Source organism: Grus americana, chromosome 17 (genome assembly GCF_028858705.1).
Source record: "Grus americana isolate bGruAme1 chromosome 17, bGruAme1.mat, whole genome shotgun sequence".
Taxonomy (NCBI): Eukaryota; Metazoa; Chordata; class Aves; order Gruiformes; family Gruidae; genus Grus; species Grus americana.
In genome coordinates this window covers 814,348-838,432 of record NC_072868.1, presented here as the reverse complement: position 1 = coordinate 838,432, position 24,085 = coordinate 814,348, and the positions used below count along the sequence as shown (strand labels likewise).

Below are 24,085 nucleotides of genomic sequence, written 5' to 3'. Positions count from 1 at the left end.
AGCCGGGCTGGGGTCCCAGGCCAGCAGCTTCTGTCTCTGCGCTGTGTCCAATAGCGAGAGGAGATGAGAGAGAGCTGGTGACTGATGGGACAGTGCCCTCTCCTGCACCCTTCCCTTTGGGACACCAAGGCGACGTCCCCTTTTCCCCCTGACCACGCCAGCTGCTCCAGCACTGACTCTGGAAGCACCACTACAGCCGCAGGAGCTGTGCGGCGGTGGCAGAACAGCCACCTTCCCAGGAGGGGAGCAGGGCTGGCGGGGGCTTAGGGCACGGGGAGCTCAGCAGGAGCCCTCAGTGCAGGGCACCGAGTGGCTTTAGCCGTGTGCTATACACCACGAGTGGCACCAAGAGGCACTGAAAACCCATGCCCCGCTTGGGCAGCTCCTGAGCACTTCTGGGCAATGCTTCAGCCCAGAGTCCCGAGCCTGTCCCTGCCCAGGGGCCCCCCTCACCTTTTGTACCTGTGAGATTAACACCCCGTTATTGAAGCTGGGATCGGCGGCTTCTGATTCGGCAAAGCTGTTCCTGCTGCCGGCATTGCTGGCTACCACTGGAGCCGTCAGCAGGCTTTGTGTCTCAAACTGCTGGCTGGAGGAAGGCCACTTGCCCTTCAGGATGGCATGGCAGATGTTGTCAATGCGGTTGATGATCACACGGTCCTGCAAACGGAATCGGACAGTTGCAGGCTGGGACTCAAATGACTGACTCGTGTTTGTCGTCTCAGGATTAAAGACAAACCCAGCCCTGGTGACCTCAGCTCGGCGGAGGACTGCTCTGGGGCAGGCGTGTCCTCGGCACGGGTGCTTGGGAAGAGAACCCCACTGGAGCATCCGTGGGGAGCTGTGTGCGGAGGACCAGGAGGCCGAGCTGGGGCTGTGTCAGCCACTGCTGGTCAGGACTACGCAGTGACATTTGTAATGCAAACAGTGTTCATTCTGAACTCACCTTAGGCCACTCAGAGAAGGAGTAAAGTGTCTTCTCCTGCAGCAGCTGGGCTATGGTCGGTGCCCGGGCATCCTGAAGGTCATCGATCTCCCCGGGCAGGACAGAAGCAGAACTCTTGCTCTCTTCCTCCAGGTACTTCTCTGGACCGTCTGAGAAAGCGACAGAGAACGGAGCCCATCACCGCCCTGCCTCTCTCGCCCTATCGAGGCGGGAGCAACTCCTCACAGCTTCCCACCCCAGCACCCAGCTGCTCCGCAAGGGTCCCATTCCCCAGCCAGCCACCAAGAAACGCAGCAGCCCTGGGACACGGCAGGCGCCCCACGCTGCTCAGGAAGGGCCTGCGCTCCCCTGGGCTGTCTGGGGGGCTTGTATTGCAGTGGCCCCCATTCCTGACCATGCCCATAGCCCGGGTGGGGAGGAGGAGGGCACATGCCTTTCCCAAAGGAGCTGCTCGCCGGGCAGCACCCTGTGCCAGGAAGGGAAGGACGCCCTGTGTTCCATGGGCAGCTCATGACAGAAGGGCTGCTGGGGCTTGGGGTGCAGGGTCCTGGCCAGCTCTGCTGGCAAATGCAGCCACCAACCCTTTGTCCCCCAATCACATCAGCTAGAGGGACCCCAATCCTGCAGAGGGGAGGCCGCTCTGGGGGCTCGGCAGCCCCAAGGCTTTGTCTCTGCAGGTCCCTCCCACCCCAGCCAGAGGTGACTGTCGACCAGCGGGAGCTCCCAGGACCGTACCTTGACTCTGGCTGCTGCTGGCTTTCTCCTCTTCTCTGTTCTCACACTCTTCTTGCTTCACCCCCTGGGGCTCAGGGTGCAGGGTGACTCTGCAGCCTGTCTGCCCCTCAGCCCCACGGCCCCAGGCCTCCCCCCCGGCACAGGGGGGCTCTGCCCCTGGGGCCCCCAGCAGAGGCGCAGGCAGGCTGAAAACCTGGCTCTGAGCCTGGCCCGGTGAGTGCTGCAGGGTGCTCTCCTCATCCACGCCACGGTCCTCCCTGCCCTCTGGCCCGGGCTCCCCCAGCCCTTCGGGTGTCCCCAGCCCCAGGGACTCTCTCTCGCCATTCACATCTTCTGGGCAAGTGTCCTCGGGTGTGGGGAGGCCAGAGCTCTGCTCCTCGCCCCCCCGTTCACTGGCCTCGGGGTCACAACCGGCCCTGGTCCTGGGACCACTCAAGCCTTCCACAACATCTGCTGCTGCCTCAGAGTTATCATCGTCCTCTTCTTCCTCCTCATCTTCCTCGCTGTGGCTCTGACTTGGCCCTGACTTTGCCTCCATCCCCTTCTCCTGCAGCAGACTGATGAACCTCTGCTCAGGAGGAACCTTTATTTCATAGTTATGAAGAGCGGGACTGTAGAGCCCCACGCTTAAGACCCCTTCCATGGCACCGTGCTCAGGCAGAACTGGCGCAGGTCTGGTGAGGTCTCCCTTCTGCTGCAAGGCTTCGCAGAGCTCTGCTGGGGCGCTCCGCGAAGGGTCGCTTTCAGGGGTAGAAGGCGAAGGCTCAGCTTCCTCGTTCCGACTGTCCGTTCGGTCACAGCCCACCTGCAAACCCTCTAGGAAGGGAGTCTCTCTCATGGCATCTGCATCGCAGCTGGACGGATCCTCATCTCCCTCTAGTTTGCCCTCGGAGAGTTTAGCAACGCTGCTTCCAACATCTGTGCAACTTGGGCTGTCTCGGGCAAGGGAGCTTTGCTCACTGTTACAGGCCTTCTCATCATACATCATGCACACCAACGAGTCCGGCAGAGAGCTCTCATCGTAGTTACTGGAAATGATGTCCCGGACTTTAGACATGAATGTTTCACAGTTTGCATCCGGCGGACTGCCCCCAGCCTGGGACATAGTGCTGTCTATGGTTTCTAGCTTGATCTGACTCTCGGCTTCGTTCTCCAGGGATTCGCAGGTCCGGTCCACCTGGCTGTAGAGAGGGGAACTGTAGAGTTTGGAGTTAGTCTGGTAAAGGCAGCACAGGGTTTCTGGGCCTGGGAGCCCCGTTCTTTTATGCTGGGCATAGTTCCTGTATGCATCTAAAAAAGACAGCTGGGGGTCATTCATGATGTAGTAGTCAGTGCGATTCAGGCCATGCTTGGCGGTGCCGATCAGCAGGTCCCGATCATGTTTGCCACACTCCCACCACACCGGCAGGTAGAGGCTTGGCCGGCACAGCTTGAGCCGCTCGTGGAGCTGCGGACACTTGAGCACCTGCTCGCGCACCTTTCGCAGAAGCTCGATACGGTAGAGGGTTCTGGCAGCACGTTCCTCCGTGATGGGCTCCACGTAGATGTCAGGGTCTGGGGGACCTACAGCAGGGACAGAAAAGCCAAGGGCTCGTTATACAGATTGATGAGAGTCACTTGGAGGCGGTGATGAGCAAGGCAAGTCTTAAGTCTGGACCAAGAGCAGCACTTGGCTGCAGAGGAATTCGGAGTCTTGTCTGAGCTCTGCTCCATCACCGCCAGCAGTGTGGGAGCTGCCGGTGGAGCGGCTCCCTGGGGTCTGAGCCTCTGGTAGCCCTTCAAGAGGTCCTCAGGGAAGGGAGTCCCTCAACTTGTGCAGCTCTTCTGATGAGGAACACCTACCTAAGGCATTAACACACGCATCCAAGGAACTGCGCCTGAGACCAGACCTCCTCACACGTCTGAGACAAAATCCTTTCTGCTGCTGTTAGAAGCAAATCGCTTTGTGCTTAAACAGCCCCCAAGCAGCTTTTCATCTGCCATGTCCTGCATGGTGTCAATGCACTGGGGCTCTGCAGGGCACTCTGGGATGCGCTGTGTGTTGGCCAGGCTTCCCAAGCCTCCTGCGGTGGGTTCAGACTCCCTTTACCCGGCACCAGAGCTCCCTAGTCAGCTACGCCACGGCACGGGCACTGTGCAGACTCTGTCCAGTGCCAGCAGAGATGCTCGGATGGAAAGCAGCAATACAGATTGCCCAAACAACCCCCAGCCCCAGTGTGGAGGAGGAGTGACCTGCTGCTTCTCTACTCCCTCACATCTAGAGGTAGCTGTCTTGGATAAAATTGGTGGTGATTTCATGGGAGGGCTCCATGAGACCTGTGAGGGCAGGGACTGGAGCCCGCAGGGCTGCCCTACCTTCCTGTTGTGCTGGGAGGTGGTACATGGTGGTGACAAGGCAGCCAGAAATGCACGTGGCTTCTGCCAGCCCACAGCCTGCCTGGCGTCTCGCTGCCTCCAGCTGTCCCTGAAACTCCTCCCTTGCTTTCCCGCTCCATGAGAGCAGTGGGAACATTTCTGACCTATGGCTACATGGACCTACTGTTACCCCTGCCATAGGCCAGGCAATTTCCACTCACCGTCCTCTTTCCACAGTGGGAGACCACAGACATTCTTGCACATGGCCACGAAGCTGTAGAAGTACTTCTCCAGGCTCTCATCTGTCTTCTTCTCCAGTCGAGAGATGGCTCGGAACTGGGCCCAGTCAAAGATCTTTTTCTCCTGGTCATAGATAACCCCAAAGGAGGAGACAGTGCGGTAGAAATCTGCCTGCTCCCTCCTGGTCCACCTGTGGGGCAGGGAGGAGACACGAACACCACTGAGACACGTTCTGGTCCCAGCACGGGAAAGGCACCAGGCAGAGAGGACTACCCAGTTACTGCCCACCAGTAACTGCCAGGAGGAGCACACGGGGGAGACCACCACATCCCAAGATCCTCTGCCTTACGGTGCAGAGTGAGGAGGAGTGAAGGCCACGGGCCGCGGGCTCTTGGCTCACTGTTGAAAAAACACTCTTGGCTGTTTGAAAAAGCACTAAGTGCAGCTCCTGGCTGTGCTGCCGACAGGGCGCAAGCTCCAACAGCTTCTCTGGAGGCACAAACCTATCTCACCGACTCGCTTCCTGCCACATCGAGTTGTCTCGTCACCTCCATGGAAAGCCCAACTCTATGTACCAGGAATTAGAAAAGAAGGTCCTGCAGACACAGCTCTCATCCAGCCTCTTCCAGAGGGAAACCGGAACTCGGGTTTGTTGCTGTAAGGGTCCCAGTAACAAACACCATCCACCCTGCTGACTCCTGTGGACTCCTGGGTGCCAGGGGTGGGTGTCACCTCCTCCCACTGAGGGAAAGCAGCCGTGGTGATGGGGGGTTTCAGTTACAACACTCTCAGAGCACAACTTTCACTCTGGCTTGGACCCTCTGAGCTTTCACCTCGTGGGGATTGCTCCAAGGAACAATCCAGGACAGAGACGGCAAAGAGTGTCCTGGGCAAATACAGCCCTGGGCAAACAGAGCGCAGAGAAACAGGCCATGGAGAACAGAGCAGGGTGCAAACTGCGGGGCAAGCGCAGGAGCAGGTCACGGCAGAGAAAGGTGAGTGCTGTGGGCTGAAAAAAGCTTAAAGTCAAATCTCAGCTCCTCTGAACTGCAGCTCTGGGCCAGCACCAGCAAGCAGCTGGGACAAGTCAAGGGAGAGCAGACAGGGTGACAGCACCCACAGCACTCCCCAACTGACCAAAGTACACCTAGACCAGCATTTCCACTCCTGCACCCCTGCGTGAGCCCTCTGCAGTGATATTTCATTCCAAAAAGAAGAATAACAAGAAAAAAGCTGACCAAAAAATCAGTAATCCAAATCAAGGAGCCCAACAGGCAGTTTGGTGAAAGGCCTCAAACTGAAGGCTGGTGGGAAACTGCCTAGGACACTGCTGTAAGGAGACCTCCCCAAAAAAAAGCCCACAGAATTAAAGAGAAGGAAATACCAGGCTGCTGTGGTGGCCACAGCACAACCACTGATGCCCCCACCTTGAAGAGGAGACAGTACAACTGGAAGAGGTCCAGAGGAAGGGGGGAGGGAAGATCAGTGGGCTTCCATACAAGGAGGCCGTGACCAGAGAGGGCAGGGCAGCACAGGAGACAGAGCCGCCGAGGACTGTTGACCACTCAGGAAGTCCCGGTGCTGCGCGTGGGGACTGGCAGCGATGGAGGCAGCATCGCCCTGCTGCACACCCTCCTCGGTTTCTGCAGAGAGCCACTCAGGGTGCCGGGATGGTCCCGCCATCCTTCCGCTTACTGGGATGCAAACAAAAAGGGAGGACACCGCACCCAGGACATGCCACCATTGCGCTCCAGAGGCCAAGAGCAGGAGGCCAACGCAGCGGTGTGAGCTGCGAGGGTGGGAAAGGCTACACGTGTGGGCTGCGCAGCGCTCATCCGTCACCCCTCACCCACGGGGTGTCCCAAGTGCACACCACTGCCCAGCAGCACCCGCTCTGCTGGCGCTGGGGGTGATCCCTGGCTCAGCAGACGCTGGATTTGACCCTGAAGAACTGTCCCCTTCCTTCCTTTCACTGTGTTGCCAGCTGCTACTCGCAAACCTCAGTGGAGGCTGCACCTGGCCGGGCTGGCTGGGCACCACAAGGCTCCCTCATGGCTGGCAGCAGCGTTCCCTGCCCAGCCAGGACCCACGTGCCACCGTCACGTGGGCAGCTGCCTGCGCGAACAGCCGTGGTGACATTTACCTGGGTAAACCCGGGGGGACAAGGATTTCAACTGGCCTAAATCAGCTTCGGAAAGGACCCTCTGCTGCATTACCTTTTCTGCATTTCTTTGTTCACCGAGTCCATCTCAGAGGCTCTCCTGAACATCTCGTCCTGCAGCCAGTATCCATGGTTACCAGGCACCAGCATCTCGGCGCGGGGAGGCAGCTCTTTGCGGTTGCAGCGCTGGTAGACGGTGACGAGCCTCCGCAGTCTGGCTGTGAGGGCAGATGAGACAGGCCAGCAGGATCTGTCTGAGTCGGAGCCATCCTGGGCTTCAAACATCAGCAAGGACATTAGTATTTAATGCACGCTCAAAGCCACAGGTTCCCGCGTCCCTCCATCCAGCTCAGAGAGCTCCCTCCCACCTTCCCCCTCCCGCGGGGGACACCAGGGATCACAGTCATGAGGGGGGACTGTGGTGACCATCCCTGGGCCTCCGCACCCCAAAAGCTGCTGGTTCACAGCCTCACCATGTCTGAGCTACCCTCAGAGAGAGCCCAGAGGCAGAGACTGGGGTAGGAATGATGGCTCTGGGCCAGGCCATGCATGGGAGAGGACTGCAGCTCCCTGCTCAGCAGCGGGGCCAGCCAGCCCATGGCATCTGCCAGCACTGCCCACTGCAGAGACCCTGCACGCTCATCTCATGCAGGCAACCACATGGACACGGGCAGGCTAACAGCTTCTAGTCACCCCTGGCTGGCTTTGGCTGGAAACACTCTTTTTCGGGACCCTGTCCGCCCTGCCACAGGGCCTGTCGCTGGGTCACATGTGACTGCACGGGAGGGTCCCCGACAGGAGCCTGCCCAGGTTAAGCTACCTCACCCGCTAACACAGAGCAGCGCATCCCCCCAGCCCAGCAGCGTGTGCCTCCACCCAGCAGTGCCTGCCTCAGCGCTCCGGCTCTGGCTGTGCCGTGCCGGACCCTGGGAAGCCACATACCGCGCTGCGGGAGATACAGCCTCACCTGCCGCTGCCTCGTCCCGCTTCTCACTGGCTTCGCCCGCCCCAGCAGCCACGACGTCCTGCAGAAGGAAACCATCAGGGAGGGCTCTCCAGCCCCGCACAGAGTCCCCGGTACCTGCAGCCCACCCGCCCTGGCAGGGTACGGGTGGCAGGGCAGACAGGGCCCATGCCCCATGCCCTCGGGCTGCAGTCACTGGCTGCCCTCCACACAGGGAGCAGCACGCACAGGGGAGGGGACAGCTCAGAGGGGCAGCGCTGTCCATTTTGGGTCCACTGCAGCGACAGCCTCCACGGCTCAAACAAACCCTGCACCCTCCCGTGCTGCCTCATTCACTGCTCTTCCTCTCCCCCAGAGCCTTTCCTTTTGGGATGCCCCCAACTCCTTTGCCAGGGCCCCGCGTGGTTTCTGAAGCCAAGTGTGAGAGCCAGCACCCCTGGCCGTCCCCAGCCCTCAGTCCCCGTCAGCTCCCCATGAGGCGGATGCTGCCCATGTCCGCAGGAAACGCACAGAGGCAGCAGCAGAAGCTGTGCTCCAGCAAGCAGAGGCGATGCAGACAGTGTGGGGCAGGTGCATGGCATGGCAAAGCCGGCACAGAGCAGGGTCACCGGCAGCGCTGGTTCCCTGGTGCCCTGCAGCAGAGCTGATGGAGCCAAACCTGCAGCACAGGGCGGGAGGGCAGGCCTGGCAGCAACAGAAGTGCATCGATCACCATGAATCCCACTCACCTCCTGCTTTGGCAGCCCCTCCAGCTTTTCTCCACCGCTCTCTTCCTTGTCCATGCTGCCCCTGGGTAAGAGAGCAAATTAATCCCCAGCAGTGGCAGCACAGCTCCCTCGGCTGTTCCAGCCATCGGCAGGCAGGAGCGGAGAATTGGCGCTCATGCCATCCCTCTGCCTCGTACTGGGGAGCCAGCTCCCCTCTGCCTTCCCTCCTGCCTTCCCCCCTGCCCGCTGTGCTCAGTCGCACAGTCTGCTTCCTTCCTCCTCCCTGTGCACAGCGCACCCCACAGCGCTGCCCCACTGCTAACATGGCCCCCAGGAGTGAGCCAGACAGCCCCCGAGAGCTTGGCTCCATCCCCTGCCCACCTTTCGGCAGCATCCTGGGCCCCATCGCTGACGCCCTGCTCCGCGGAGAGCAGCTTCTCGTCCGGCATGCCCACCTTCTCCAGAAAGCACAGTGCCGGGTCCGCCCGCATGGCATTGTACCTCTCGTAACCTGCCAACCGCCACGGGCCATCAAAAAGGAGAAAGACGGCACAAAGTCAGGCCTGAGCCTGGTTCAGGCGAACCTCCTGCTCAGTAGGACACAGCTCCCCACCCAGCTCTTGCTGTCTGAGCTGCTGTGAGAGCAATTCTCGCCCCCCCAAATTCAGAATACTTTCCCAAAAGCTGCTAATTGCTCTGTAGCCCCTCAGCAGCAGGCAAAGAGAAAGGTCAGCCTTTCCATCCCACCAGGCAGCCCTGCCCAGTAGGCAGCTCAGCGCCCAGAGAGCTGTGCACAGCACCCGCAGCAGGCTGCAGCTGGGAGCAAACAGCCCCGTGGCTCCTGGAAGCCACAGTGGGACTTCAGGACAAGGCTGGGGATGCCAGAAGGGGCTCTGTGCCTTCCTCCTTGCCCTCACATGGCAACAGCATGCTGCTCCTGGCAAACCAGGAGTCTGCCACAAGACTGGGTACGGCCACCCTGGGCAGTGCAGTGTGCCAGCCCCACCACCCCAACGAGCCGGCAGCACCGCAGCTGCCAGCGCTTGGGGAGAGCTGCCTTGGCCCTGTGTGGCCATGGTGCATGGCCGTGGGTCTGCCCCTTCTCACTGACAGAATGTCCCCTCCGGCCAGGGGTACCCAGAGCTCTGGCCAGGGGTACTCTGACGCACCGGCACCCACCAGAGAAGCTGGGTACACACCGTGCTTGAAGACGCCGATGAGCAGGGATTTATCAGCTTCAGCGTTCCACCAGTCCACTGGGATCTCCACGTAGTCAATGTCTGGCAGCAGCACGTCCAGCTCCCTGTGGCAGACAAGGTACGAATGCCCCTCTCCCAGCCTCACCAGACACTGGAGCACACTGGGCACTGCTGGGCAGGGGCAGACAGGAGCCATCACTCGCTGGCTGGGGGACGGCTAATGAACAAAAGGCTGGCCTGGCGTGCACATCTCCCTGGGGTCAGAGAGCTGGAGCCTTGGCTGCGCCGCAACCTTCCCCATCCTCATTCTCCAGAGATGGGGAGGCTGCACAGCCCCTCTCCCCTCCCGCCCAACCACACCAGAGGACTGGAGATCCTATCTGGTCTGAACAGCATCTCTCGGGGGAAACCACTTCAAACCTACCAGCCCCAAAGAACAGCACGTCTGGTGGGTGGGCTGCAACATCCCCTCCGCACAGACTCATGCTGATGGAGCTGGGCTGGGGAAAGCAGCAGCCCCTGCTCTAGGAAACGAAGCTCAGCATATCAGACTTCTCTCTGAAGCACCGAGAGCTGAGTCTTCACAGGAAGGTCGGGAGCTGGCAGGTTCAGTGGCTTTAACAGAGCGTGTCAGCCCCCTTGTCCTCAGTGCTGGGAAGGGACTGCAGGCCACAGCAACGGTCCCTGGGAACCGGGCACAGTCTCTGTGGGCTCCCACTTTGGACTGAAGGTCAATTTGTCAGGCAGCATGTGGAGACATTTTCCTGCAGGCTGCAGGGTGTCCCCGAGTGTCCTCACCGCCCCCAGGCTGGTGCTGCAGCCCCAGAGCTGCCTCAACAGAGCTGCCACAGCCACGGTCCCTGCGCAGGCAGAGCTGCCGGCTGAGGATTAAGTTTTGCCTGAGCAAGACCTGGGGATTTGACCGCAGGGTCTGACTTGCCCGGAACCGCGGGGAGCCCAGACGTGGCTGGGCCGGAGAGCTGTGCAGTGCTTGAGCACCACCGCCACCACCTTCCCGAGAAGCATCGCAAGGGTTCGCCGTAAGGTCCCTACCTGGCGGGGGTCCCCTCGAAGGCTTTGTCCGCGGCCTCCCCCAGCACTTCAGCCTTCAGGTAGTAGAGCATTCGCACCCGCAGCAGAACCCTGTCCCGGGGCAGCAGAGAGGAACGCACGCTAGCACGCAGGTGCTCAAATGCAGCCTAGGGCCTGGGCCAACAGCCCTCGCCAGAGCATTTGCAGAGGGATGCTCCAAGGGTTAGCAAGGCCAGGGAAACCTGCTCGGCACCATGTTTCCCCACATGGGAGGACCCACTTTCTCAAAGCGGCACAGCGCCCAGCCCTGAGACCTGCTGGGGCCCCACGGCTGGAGGTTTGCTGCTCAGGACATGGCTCCCGTTAGCTGGAGGAGCATCCGAGGGCAGTCCAGCAGCCGGAGCATGGTGATCCTGCGTGGGCTGTGAGCCCTTCGCAGCTCCCTCCCATGCTCCCCACACTAAAGACCCTCAGCCCACGGTCTCCACGAGCTGGCGCGGGCTCCTGCACTCACTTGTTGCAGTGCTGTTTGAGGTGCTTCTTGTAGCTGTCATCATGCAGGACGACCTCGGGGTTGCAGGTGGCCAGCCAGTCCGCGTTCTTTATCTCGGGAAGCAGCATCTGGTTCTTTGTCTTCTTCCCTTTCCTGCCTCTGGGCACCGGTGCTGACAAGCCTGTAACAGCAAGTGGCAGCCAGTGAGCACCATGGGCACTGCGCGCCAGGCCAGGTACCGCCGTAAGGCAGCTCTGGTGCTGCGGTGCCCAGGCAGGGCGGCAGACCCAGGGAGCTGGAGGAGGCTGTACGAAGCTCCCGGCTGCAGGTCAGGCAGCCAGGGTGGGGAAAATACACGAGGTAAATGCATGGGAGACCCGATCTCCAAGAAAAACTTGGGGATCACCGCAGAAACTGAATTGCTGTGAGTTCTCAATGTGATGCTGAGCCCAAAGGATAACACGGTCCCTTGATGTACAAAAATATCACACAGAGGTACAGAAGGGACCTCGGTCCTGGGCACGGCTCTTAGAGCCTACCTAGACACTACAGCCAGCTCTGAAGTTCACCCTCCTGAACAACACAGTGATTTGGCACAAGAGTTCAGACAAGAGGCTCCCAAATGACCAAAGGCCAGAAGGCCATTCCACCGATCTGATCTGTAAGGGTTGTTTCCTGTTCCGTGCATCAGGAGGAGGGCTGCGTGGGAACCAGACACTGCAGGAGGCATTTACACTTGGCAAAGAAACCAAAGGGAAAAGAAACGCAGTCCCATCTGGCTGACAAAGATAAAATGAGATCCAGTGGCTGGAGCTGAAAATTAAACACATTTTCAACCTTGAAATAAGATGAGAATTCACAGCAGAACGTGGAAAAAACTCCTGGTGGAGTCACTATTGTTTGGAGTCTTCCGAGAGGGACGAGCTGCCTCCGTGGGCAGCTGCTCCTGAGGCAGGGTCCTGCAGATGTGCTCTCCTGCCTATGTGTGCGAAGAGGAAAGAAGTGCCCCAGTAGTCCTGTCCCATCCGTCTGGTCTTGCAACACCAAAGAAGAAGAGAGAGCTTTGTCATGTGCTCAACACCTGCATAAAGTTTGCAGGTGCACGACAGGACAAGGGCTCCAGCCCAGGTGGCTGCTGGAGGCCTGCAGTGGCACCAGGGCTCTTGTCCCCAGCACCAACTTGGCCTGACGAACTCTGGGCAAACGCTGCTTCCTCAGCAGCTTGGCCTCTTCCAGGATGTAAGGCAGGATGGGGCTGGATGAGAGCAGAGCTCTGAGCTGGGCTGCCCGCGTGCTGTGCTTGCCCCTCGCAGTCACGCAGATATGGGATTGAGAAGGAACGCACTTAGCAAGGGCTGGAGGTTGCTGTTGCTTTCTGCACATCGGCGGGGCCTGGAGCGTGTCTCGCAAACACAAGTGGTACCTCAGGCTCCCTGGTGAGCCACAGCTCCGCACTGGAGGGTTCTGCTCTCCTCCAGCTCCTGAGGTTAGAGTAGACGGTTGTTCCTCTGGCCAAAACCACATGGAGGTTTCACAGGTGGGAAAAGCCACTCTGAAGAGCTGATGGAGAAGCTCCTGGTTGTTTCCCTCTGCTAATATTCAATTTTAGTGCTGCTCTTGCTCTAAAGCATTCCTGACCCTCCACTGAAACCATGGCACATTCATTACTTGGCATTATCTAAATCAAGCCCATTTATATCAGCCAGTTTGTTTCTTACTCTTGCTCTGCTCCCCACAGGGCTCTTGAGTCCAGTCCCAGCACTGCCCTGGGCAGGGCTGTGCAGCAAGGGCAGGAGGCAGCACTGCCAGAGTGGCTCACGTTGTAGGAGGTGATGGGAGTAACTTAAGGAAGACACTGAAGGCCACGTGCTCGGACCTCACATTGTAAAGCCAGTCGGTAATTCCAGACAGAAGGAAATGGTGGTGTCAGGTTTTAAGCACCAAGCAGCATGCAGCATGCTCTCGGGGCTCAGCAACAGCTCCGCTGCACAACAGCCTTCCTTGTGCTCCACCACCACGAAACAGGAGCCCCAGGTTTCAGCCTGGCTCCCCGATGCCAAAAGCAGGCTGGAGGGTCTCAGCCCCCTTGCTACTCACCCTGCGCCACAGATCACAAGTGCACAACAAGCAGCACACAGCTGTGGGGCTCCGAGCACCCCGAGGGAGCGCCGCGGCCTCCCCCAGCCGGCCCTCCCAGCCTGACTCACCCGTCCTGAAAGCCGCAGGACATCGGCACTGTGCTGCTAGGCCAGCGCAGAGCCCTCTGAGACAGAATGTGACCACGTGTCCCAGGCCACAACCCTCCAGCTGATCCAAGGAGCCAGCACCGGCTCTGTCTTCATCTCGTTGAAAACAAAAGCCACTGCAGCTGCATGGTGCTGTGTGCATGGTGGGCTCTATTTGCTGTGCCGCTCCAGCCCCAAGGGACGCCGACAGAGAGCAGACGCTGCTCTGCAGGCGGGGGACGAATCTGCAGTGCCCCACTGCCCCGGCAGCCAGAGACAGAGGGGGGGGCAGGGCTGGGGAAGGCTCTGGGTGGCCCCTGTCTGAAGCTGATGAGACCCTGGAAACCTCCGCCCAACAGAAAGCAGATGGAATTACAAATTGGACGTGTGGTGTGATTATGTGGACCTCACACACACTGGAAAATAAGTGTACGAGTCCTCTGAAGAGGGAGGGCACAGCCAAACCTGAGACAAAGGGTCCTGCCAGGCGGAGTGAGAGAAGGCAGCGTCACCTGGGCAGGATTCTGCATTGAGAAGTCTCGGGACAAACCAGCGCTGCACCTCCACCCATCAGGGCAGGCGCTGCAGACCGGTGTCTGGGACAAGAACCATGATGAGAGCAGACACAACCTGGTGACCTGGGCTGAGATGGCTGCGCAGATCGCACCACCAGCTTCCCCGGCGCAGCCACGAGTGCCGTGCCTGGCGGTCTCAGCTGCTGGCGTTAGGGCCGGGGCTGCCAACAGACGCAGGCAGGGTCCCTGCACAAGGATCCACGCCGCGTCCTGCGATGCCCTGAGGAACAGCCAGGCACGTCTATGCTCCGAGTGGAATAAGCACCCTCGCACCTTTCACACCCAATGTGTTCATACGGTCACTGGCGCCCCACGAGCTCACTGCCCGGTGTCTCCCCGCACGGGGGAACCCTGGCAGTATTCACAGGCCAGATAAAACTTAGCAGTGCCCACTTGAGAGTAGGATGGCATCTCTGCTCCCACCACAGGGCTCTCTCTGCACCAGCCATGGCACTGGGAGCCAGGAAACAGCCTCCCCCACCCAGCCAGTCCCTGCTGCTGGCTCTGAGGGTCACTGTGGAGGTCAGTCCCATGACAGCCACTTTCTCTGTGTAGAGAGAGTCGCGGTGCTCAAGCACAACTGCTCGCTGGCTGTTTCAGTCAGCTCTGCTTTGACTTCTGCAGCCTTGGTCCTGTAGGCTGGCACAGCAGCGACAGGTAGAGGTGCAATGGCAGAGAGAACACGCAATACCTGAGTGATTCTGCAGAGCCTGGTTCTGGCCATCCTTCGTCGGCGTGATGAGATCCCAGATAAAACTCTTAATCTTCTCATCTCCCTTGTAGTGTTTGACGCAATAGACCAGCAAGGCCCGACAAATCATCTCCATGTCCTTCTCGTTCAGGTGCCACTTGAACCGCCCGTGGGTCAGGATATCTTTCCAGCGTCCCCAGCTGGAACAGCAGGAACACAGACAGAGTAAACACTCCTGTGCAACTACAGACCCTGCTGGCACCTCTCTCCAGGAGCTCGCCCAGGGGCACAGCCCTGCCAGCTCCCCTGGGTTGGGCTGTTCTGCCCCCAAATTATGGGAGCAGAGGGGGAGAGGTTTGCCCAGGACTGAACAGGGCAGAGGCAGGAGTAGACTCTGGAAGCGCCAACTGCCAGCTCATGCTTTGCCCCCCCAAACTCTCCCTCTATCCCAAATTTGTTTGCTTACAGCCCAGGTCCCACCAGAGAGGTCACTGCTGGAAGGAGGGGACACTGCAAGCAGGGTGGACAGAAAGTGGCTGGGGCAGCCAGCAGCCCACATGCACGCTGGGGCAGCCGGAGGCTGTGGCCGTGCTCTCTGGGAGCAGTGAGACTCACCCGAATATGAGCAGGTTCTTCTCCACGCGGAAGCACTCAGCCCGCAGGTACCGCCGCGTCTTCTCGTTGAAGCGCCGCGAGCGTGTGGGTCGCTCGTCCGAGTCACTGTCCAGCTCAGAGAACTCCATCAGCTCATCGTCTTCAAAGGAGTTGTAGTGTTTGGTTTGCTTCCGCACCCGGGGCCTGTCGATGACCAGGCTCTCCTACGAGGGACAGAGGGGAGAACACGCTCAGGTATGGGCAGAAACACCCGCCTGCCATCAGGGCACAGTAAGTCCCCTTCACACTGCCACCCCGCTGTGCTCGCGCCTCTGGTTCCTGGCTCGCCAGCCCCGTGGCTGGCCATCGCCTTGGGATACCTGTTCCAAAGTACCTGCACGCGGCTCTGCCCGCACACACGAGACAACTCCTGGCCAGCAAAAAATTCAGCCTGAACAATGGCAGGCTGAAAATCAGGCCCTCTGGGTTCAAACTGCTGACAACCAGCAGCTGACTCAGCTCTGAATCATATTCCTGGCCCTCCCAGCACTGCCTGCACCAAGCACCACTGCGCTGGAGGCGGTGTAATTTCTGTGTCGGGGCGGATGGGTGGGCTGGAAGAGGAAAGGCAGCTTCCAAGGAGGTGCAGGAGGGAGCGATATGAGATTAAATAGCATGTACCTGCCTCCTCTCCTTCTCCCCGCCCTGCCAAATGAATCCACGTCATCTAAATCTGCCTGGATTTCACGCACGTGGGACAGACACACACACCTCCACCCTCTCCCATTCTCCCTGCTAGAGCAGTGAGCTCTGCAGAGCTGCAGGGCCTCCTTCTTGCTGCTGTCTAGCACCATCTCTACGGCACTGCTGCCTTAGCTGGAATTTCGGCAGGCCCCGGGCCCCACTGAAGCCGGCTGCAGTGCCCTGTGCTCGATGGAGGAGCTGGGAGGAGAGGCCCGGGCTGCAGCGGAGCCCATGAGCTCAGCAGGGCCAGCAGAAAGATGGGACCCCGTCTGTCCGCTCCTGCCTCCCGACAGGCAGAGGCACCAACCCTCCCAGCTCCATCTCAGCGCTCAGCTAGAGAGCTCCTTTCGTGGGCAGAGCAGGCAGGGGCAGAGAACAAGGATGCTGCCCCCGGGAGATGCTCCCCAGAGGGGCGTGGGGAATGTCCAGCAGCTCTGCTACCAGGCCAGGAGAAACCAAGCACCGGCTCGCCAGAGCTCTTGCTGCTGCGTTTGCCCATGGCCACTGCTGGGAAGGAGCCAATTTGCCAGTGAGGGGAAGAGGTGAGACTCTAGGAGCATCCATTTACAGCCCGTGACCCCCTCACCCGGACATGGTGACGAGCCTGCCAGATCCACTTGGCTTTACTCCTTGTTCCCATCCCTGCAGGCAGGAGAGCCGGGCTGCAAACGCTGACGGAGGAAGGAGTGGCACAATCCAAACCTGTCCCCACTTGCTCCACCAGGGCAGGAGAAGCCCTGGGCTGGGTGAACGTGGCTAGTATTCAGTTGGATATAGAAAATATCCTTCCAGTCAGCACCCACCGCCTGCTCCAGCCCAGCCAGTTCACTGCTCCCACTACAGCGCCACAGCCCAGTGCTTGCTCAGCGATGGCCCCCACTTCCAGGGGTCCCTCATATCCACCCAGCTGGTGAGAGGCTGGGACCTGAGCGTGCTGGTGTGCCTGACACAAGGCTCTTGACCAGCAGTGGCTCAGCACCGTCATGCCACTGCAGCTCCTCAAAATCTTCCTGTGCTGCTGCTGGAACCCACACATTAGGCATTATGAATAAATCACAACAGAGAAGCGTGGTTATTGTGGCTATTATGGTTATTACCTTGGCATTAAACAGGACCATGTGATGCATAACCGATTCCAGGGATCTGCCTGCTCTGATGTCACCTGCTCCCCAACTAACTGCAAGTCCACTTTGCTTCTAGGTCACTAAGTGGCTGGATTGCTGCTGGGCTGAAGGCTCCCTGCCAGGCCCATGGGTGCTGTGGCCCTGCAAAGGGCCTGGAGGGCCACCCAGGGAGAGGAGAGGGAGCCCAGTGAGCACAGTCACACGCAGCACAGCTTCCTCTCCACCTGCTGCCAGGAGAGCCAGGGCACGCTGCCGAGTTTCACCACCTCCTCAGCCATCGAGACCTGGGGTGGTGGGAGCCGGGGGGGCTGTGGTGAAATGAATGTGCCTGGCACTGCGAGCTCCAAGAATATACAAACTCATGTCAGCTTGCCAGGCCTCCTCCAGAGCTGCCAGGCCAAATGGCTCCCTGTGCCAGGGTGCCAGGGCTCACGCGGACTTGGGTTTGGGCTGGGGAATGGTTACGCAGCCTTGCTCACCCCAGGCACGGCAAGAGCCGGCACTTGGGCCCCTTTGTGCCCTGCCAGGGCGCTTGGAAGCTTGGCCCTGGTGTGTCTTGAGCTAGCAAAGGTTTCTGGGCTTGGTGAGAGAGCCAGGGAGCCAGAGATCAGAGCTGGCACCCGGAGGGCAGCGTGGCACCGTCCTGGTACTGCTCCATGTTGGAGCCCCAACCCCAGGTGCCCAGGCCGCCAGCACCCAAGCTGGCTGGCAGCGCAAGGCATTCATGCCTGCCTGTGCTGCAGGGAACTCCAGCACAGCTCCAGCCACGCATGGGCAGTGACAGCAGTCTGCTGGGTTCACAGGCAGGCCATTGTGCTGGCTGTTGCACCCTCTCCTCCCCTCACATGCTGCCAGCCCCAACTGCTTCCCCTTAACCAGGCTTGGGAGTAGCTAGGAGCACAGACTGAGCACCCTGAAATACCAGGCAGACACAGCCCAACACGTGGCTAAAGTAACGGGGGCTTTAGCCAGCCCTCATGGGTCAGTCTTCCCTCGCAGTAATTCCTGATGCCTTCACAAGCCCAGCGGAAGCACACAGCTTCTGCCTGCAGATCACGGCACGCGGTGTCAGATCAGTTGTGGGGCGCACGGGCCATGAGCTGGGTCCTACCTTTTCATTCTTGGCATCTGTATCGAGCTCTGCTATCTTGGCCCACTTTTGCCAGAAGTTGGGGTCATCCAAGGAAATGTCAGTTCTGTTCCCGGATGCTACGAAGCTGGCCTGGGAGTGAAAGAAGAGGAGTGAACAGGGTGCAACCCACCACCCAGATGTGCCTTCCCCCATAGAGAGATCCCTAACACATCTGTCTGCAGCACAGTCTCGCTGCCATGGGGTGTTACACCACATGCTGACACAGGCCAGAGGGCTCTTTGTCTGCTGAAGGGAGCTGACCTCCTCTCTGCTGCTGCAGTCCTGCCTGACCCGTTGGAAACGGAGCCTGGGCTGTGCCACCTGCAAGAGGAGGAGGGACAGACGGCCCTTGGTGCCCCCAGCCGACACCAGCAACGAGTGCGGCACAGAGCTGGCTCCTCGGGCTCTCTCCTGTGGGGCTGTCAGGGCCCCACGGCACACAGCTTCCCACGGCACAGCAGCACCCAGCGTCGGGCACCATGCAGGCCAGCAGCCAGGTCCTGCCACCACCCTGGGGTCTCCCTGCAGAGCCAGGTCCCACGGCAGCAGAAGGGTGAGGCTGGGGACAGAGTGGGGCTGTGCTGTGGGAGGGCTGTGCTGAACATACCACAACTCCTTCCCATGCCACCGGCAGTCCAGGTCTCCACCTGCATTTCTGCTCGGCAAAGCACCACACAGCACCGGTGTCCGGAAGGGCAGGGGAGGTGAGAAACTCCAGATCAAATAAGCTCAGCCCATGAGTAGATCAGCGCAGGACTGGATCTCCCCCAGGCTCTGAACTCATCCATCCTCCCCAAGGAGAGGCCTGACCCTGCCCACAACAGCCCTGGGCATAGGGTCTAGCTCTGGGCATGGCCTGCTGCCACGACAAGGGGTCCTCAGCCCATCAGAAGAGCAAGGCCTCCACCCTGCAGTGTCCGGACAGGGACACAGGAGCAGCTCTGCGTCCACCCACACCGCCGGCCCTGTGACAGAGCATGGCCTGGCACTGCCCAGCACCTGGAGGCCGGCGCCCGCTCTGCCGTCTCACCAGCCTGAGCCGCCTTCCAAGGGGACGTGGAAGCTGGCAAGCTGAACCCTCCTGGGCGGCCTCTAATCACCTGCCCAGGCTGGTGGCCCCCTCCTCAGCGCTCTGCTGACCACCAGTGAGACACAGCTGACCATGCTGCTGCCGTGCCCCAGCAAAGTCTCACTCCTGGGCACAGTGGGACAGGCAAGAGAGCTTGTTCTCCGTGCAGACATGTCTCAACACACAGGTAAGAGGTCAGCCCACCATTACTGCCCTGCGTGCTTCCAGCATGTCCCCCACCACCCTGGGGGAGTCCCCCTTCCGTCCCGATGGAGCACAGCACACCTTGGCAAAGGTGGAGCCTTTCCCCTCAGACTGGATCGTGATGGTCTGTGTCCTGCGCTGGAGGATCTGATCAATGTCTTCCTCACAGAACTTCGATCCTTCATCCTCCTCGTCCATGAGAGCACCGTAGGCACCCTTCCGCAACAGGTCCTCCACCTCCATCTTTGAGAGCTGCTGAACCTGCCCAAACATGGGGGCATCACCAACCTGGCCAGCCGCCCTGGGCCCTGCACAGCAGAAGGCTCCTCCGTGTGCCCCAGGAGGGAGGGCAAGATGCCCCAAGCCAGCCTGAACCTCCCACTGCTACAGCAAAGATGCCTGAGGGACTGTGAGGAATTTCAGTCCATGTCACCCAGACACAGCACCACACATGTCCCCCAACCCCATGGCAGTGCAGGGACAGCCTGCCAGGCCAAACATCAGTGACGCGGTGTGTGGGACCGGGCTGTCCCTCCCCAGAAGCCTGCCCAGGTCTCTGCTCTGACCTGGCAGTGACTTGCAGGGGAAGGAGGAGAGCTCCCCCGCAGCGCCTCCTGCCTAGTCCCACTCGGACAGCTGACCTACCCCGTTGGTGCTGCCCTTGCGGTTGATGTCCTGCAGCACAGCCTTATCCAGGCCCAGCTTCAGGCTGGCCTTGTCGAACATCTCCCGCTCGTAGGAGTTCCTGGTGATGAGGCGATAGACTTTCACTGCCTTGCTCTGCCCGATCCGGTGGCAGCGAGCTTGAGCCTGGGAGTGCAGAGGGCACAGCGTCAAGGACAGTGAGCCCAGCAGGATGGGGGCCGTGTGGCTTGTGGCACCCTGCACCAGCACCCACCACTCACCCACCCGAGCCATCAGCTCTCACCCACCACAGCACCCTCGCCTAGTGCCTGTGACTGACCTGGCAGGGTCAGCGCCGGGCCTGCACCATCGTGGAGCGGGAACCAGATACCCCTGCACCCCCGGGCAAGGACATGGGGCTCAGGCTGGAGCCTTGGCTCTCTGCAGATGGGGGGCACCCATCACTTCACCCCCTCCAACACCACGTACGGACAAAGTGTCGCCTGGTCGGTGGTCCACCCCCACTTTTAGAGCCACACCATGGTCTCCCCCATGACATGTCTCCTCTTCCTGTACTCCTGCCGGTCTCCCAGCACGGCACCCCATGCCCAGTACAGCCGGGTGTGGCTGCCCTTCCCTCCCCGGCTGGCACGAGTGACGGGAGCCGTGCTGCAGGGCCTCCCAACCTGTCTTGGCCCAGCCCGTTACCTGGAGGTCGTTCTGTGGGTTCCAGTCTGAATCAAAGATGATGCAGGTGTCAGCAGCGGTCAGGTTGATGCCCAGCCCGCCTGCCCGCGTGCACAGGAGAAAGACGAAGCGATCTGAGTCGGGCTTGCAGAAGCGGTCGATGGCAGCTTGGCGCAGGTTCCCACGCACCCGTCCATCAATGCGCTCATAGGTGTACCTGCTCGGAGAGGGGATGGGGCGAGAGCAGGGTCACAGCAGGGCCTGAACTGGCTGCGGCTTACCAACCCCTTCTTGCTCCTTCCCCCGGGCGGTGTGTGGGCACGCAGGCAGGCAGGACTTAGTGGCAGGACGCAGGTGGAGGCTCAGGCCCCATCAGCCTGTGTGCACTGCCACTGTTCCCAAAAGCCATTCCTCTTACGATGGCAAAACCATCACGACCCCAGCACGGTGCATGGATACGGGGCTCACAGGAACCAGGACCAAGGGAAGGGCCTGTTTCCGTTTGGTCACCCCTAGGACTAGCCCTGGGCAATGCAGAATGGTCAGAGCTGCCCAGCTTTGGGGTCTCTGCGCCCACCAGCAGTAACTCAGATCCTTTCATACATGGGCACAGAATGGCCAAATCCCCACCCCGGGCTGTTTCCACTCTGTATCTACAGTGCAGGATGGGGGTGATGTGGAGGAGGTGCGGTGAACGCTGAAGCCTGTACTAACCGCCTCTGAATGAGATAGTCTTCCAGGATGTCGAGGCAGCGCACCATCTGGGAGAAGATGAGCACCTTGTGTCCACCGGCAATCAGTTTGGGAAGCAGCTTATCAATGAGCACCAGCTTCCCGGCCGCCTGGATCATCGCCTGCAGCTGGAAGTCCGGCGCCTCCGGGCTGTGTGTTTTACGGAAGTCTTCCAGGATCTTCTCCTCTGCCCCTGCCAGGTGAGAAGGGACGTGAGCTCTTGGTGAGGCTGGCAGTGCAGCTGCCCCCAGCCTCCGATCCAGCGCAGCAGCAAGCCACCACGCGAGGAAGAGAACCCGTGCAGTCAATCAGATCTAGGGAGGTCAGCTAGAGACCTCCAGAAGGCCCTCCACTCCTGTGACACTACCCCTTCTTCAGGGCTTGCACCAGAACAAGCCAGGCTGGAGAGGGTCCCGCACCAGAACACCCCCAAACATAGCAAGCCTGGCAAAAGACCCTGAGGTGCCCACCAGCAAGCGGCACTTGCAGGGAGCTGGGCTGCCTGTGAGGGCAACAAGGCAGATCACTGCATCCTGTGCTGGGCCACACCAGCAGCAGATGGCATGAGGGCCTGAGGTGGCTCCCAAGCTGCGTGAGCTCTGCAGGCAGTGACCAATAAATGTTGCAGCGATATCCATCCCCCCCACACCTGCTGTGCACAGTCCTCACCGTTGATGAGATATGGGTGATTGCAGCACTTCCGCAGCTCCATCATGGTGTTGATGAGGTTGGGCATATTGTGCTGGTTGGCACCTTTGGAGAGGAAGGAGAAGTTCTTCTCCAGGATGGCCCGGTAGTATTTCTTCTGGATATTGGTCAGCTCCACCTCAATGATGGTCTCCTGCTTGGGTGCCAGATTCTTCTCTACATCATCCTTCAGCCGTCGCAGCATCATGGGTTTCAGGATGGACTGCAGCTTCTTCACCTGCCAGAGCAAGCGCAGAGACTCACTGCCCTCCCTGCATGGCAAGCACGCGGTGTGGTGACAACAGCAGAGGGGCCTGCAACGCTAGAGCTTCCCAGGCTGGAAACCCACTACGAATGACCCTGAAGCAGCTGCTCTGCTGACAGCCAGGACAACTTCAGGGTCTGCCTTCCTTGGGGCAGGCATGTGAGTGACCAGCCCTGGGCCATGAACTCCACACGATTCTGCTGCCAGCAGCCTGGGGTAAATGTGTCTGCTGCAGGAGGAGAGCTGAGAGCTTTGACAGCAGCTGAGACGATGGTTGCTCCATGTGCCCACGCCTGCTCCCTCAGAATGACGATCTTTGTGCAATTTCCACTTAAGCCAGACATTCAAATGGCAGCGAGACAGCCCAGGGGACTGAGCTGCTTTCCATGACCCACGCTCGAGGGGAACTTTGGAGGACAGTCCCCAGGGGAACCTGAAAAGGGCAACTGACACACGGACTTAGTGATCTCCTCACTGCCCCCACCCTCCTGTCGGTCTCAGGGACAGAGCAGGTGGGAAAGCAGGGTGAGCTGTGCTGCCCAGGCACACAAGGGGCAGAGGGGAGCCAGGCAGGGAGCAGACCACTGCCTTGGCACAGGCTGGTCTCCTCTCTCCAAAGCAGCACTGGGGGCTCTGTCACAACTTTGCTTCTCCTGGCACGAGGAGTTGTATCCACTTCCACAAAGTACATGTCTGAGTGCGCGCCCGGCCTGGTGACCATGCGTCCCAGTGGCCTGTGCTAACAGTCACCAGCGGCACTCTTCTAGGTACCTGCTCCTCTGTCTTCAGGTCTCCAAACTCCTCCAGGAAGGCTGTCTCTGAGGGGAACTGCTGTGGCTCCAGGAAATTCAGGAGGCTGAAGAGCTCCTCCACCGAGTTCTGCAGGGGCGTCCCTGTCAGCAGCACCTTGTGCTCCTGGGTGCACACAGAAAACAGGTTGAGGGCTCAGACCCACTGGCTGGGTCCAAGGGGTCCCAAGAGCACAGTGCTCCTTCTCTTCCAGCCCCAGGAGGGCTCCAGGTGGCCTGGGGGCGCACACACTCCCTCAAAAGCTCCCCTGGCCACGGTGCCAGCCCTGACCCAGCCACTGCCACAACACTGGCTTGTGGCACCCAGGATGCTCCCCTGGACGTGTTCCAATCCAGCAACAAGAGCCAAAACCGAGAATCCTGCACTGCGCCCAGGCTTCAGCCCTCCCTGGCACAAGACCCTCAGGCAGGGCTGTGCCGGCACCGGACGGGGACGCTGCCAGAGCCCAAGCCTCTGTGCCCCTGGGGGCAGGATGTCCCTCTTCAGGGCTGGGTAGAACAAGAGGGAACATGGCCCAGAGCCCTGGGATACTGAGGGGCATCAGGGACCTGTTGCTAGGGCCAGCATGAGCAGGGTGCTCCAAAATCAGCAGGGGGATGTATGACTGTGTCAAGTGTGTACTGGGAACAAGGAGGAGCTTTTATTAGAGGTTCACCACATAGGAACACACGCAATAAAATAAGACAGGGGCCCAGACAACCCCCCGAGTCCTGGGGGTGTGAGAGGCAGATGACCCCTCAAGCAGAAGGCACTCCCTTCCATGCGCCGACACCACGGGCTCTGGCTTCATGCACCACGTGCTGCCTCCTGGGGCACACCAGCTGCTCTGTCCCAGCAGTGCCAGAGACCTGGGCGCTCACTCACCACTCAGGCTATTCCTCCTGCCCAGCCCCTGCCCTGCAGGGACCATCCTCAAGAGTCACCAGCTATGAAAGAAGGGCGATTGTAAGGTGGGAGGCTCCCACAGGACTTGTACAAAGGAAGGTGATGGTTAGGAAGGGGAGCCAGCAGCAATCCCGCTTTGCCCCAGGCTGCTCACAACCCAGCAGGGACCTGCACAAGACACAAGGTCACAGGGAAACAGCAGGGT

The 24,085-nt window shown here is 60.0% G+C and overlaps 1 protein-coding gene across 4 annotated transcripts in view; it reads right to left on the bottom strand.

Moving 5' to 3' along the window:
• CHD6 (chromodomain helicase DNA binding protein 6) overlaps positions 1-24,085 on the bottom strand; it is a 90,808-nt gene that overhangs the window by 9,415 nt on the left and 57,308 nt on the right. For all 4 annotated transcript variants that reach the window (XM_054845814.1, XM_054845816.1, XM_054845813.1 and 1 more), the window contains 20 exons: positions 22,957-23,100; positions 21,903-22,158; positions 21,216-21,426; positions 20,523-20,718; positions 19,836-20,000; positions 19,272-19,451; positions 17,897-18,007; positions 14,939-15,141; positions 14,324-14,523; positions 10,854-11,013; positions 10,361-10,450; positions 9,308-9,411; positions 8,490-8,619; positions 8,130-8,190; positions 7,405-7,462; positions 6,493-6,712; positions 4,258-4,466; positions 1,682-3,244; positions 947-1,095; positions 454-660 (listed from right to left, as the gene is read on the bottom strand). In XM_054845814.1, coding sequence (XP_054701789.1) covers positions 454-660; positions 947-1,095; positions 1,682-3,244; positions 4,258-4,466; positions 6,493-6,712; positions 7,405-7,462; positions 8,130-8,190; positions 8,490-8,619; positions 9,308-9,411; positions 10,361-10,450; positions 10,854-11,013; positions 14,324-14,523; positions 14,939-15,141; positions 17,897-18,007; positions 19,272-19,451; positions 19,836-20,000; positions 20,523-20,718; positions 21,216-21,426; positions 21,903-22,158; positions 22,957-23,100 — 4,617 coding nt within the window. The remainder of the gene's footprint in view (positions 1-453; positions 661-946; positions 1,096-1,681; positions 3,245-4,257; positions 4,467-6,492; positions 6,713-7,404; positions 7,463-8,129; positions 8,191-8,489; positions 8,620-9,307; positions 9,412-10,360; positions 10,451-10,853; positions 11,014-14,323; positions 14,524-14,938; positions 15,142-17,896; positions 18,008-19,271; positions 19,452-19,835; positions 20,001-20,522; positions 20,719-21,215; positions 21,427-21,902; positions 22,159-22,956; positions 23,101-24,085) is intronic.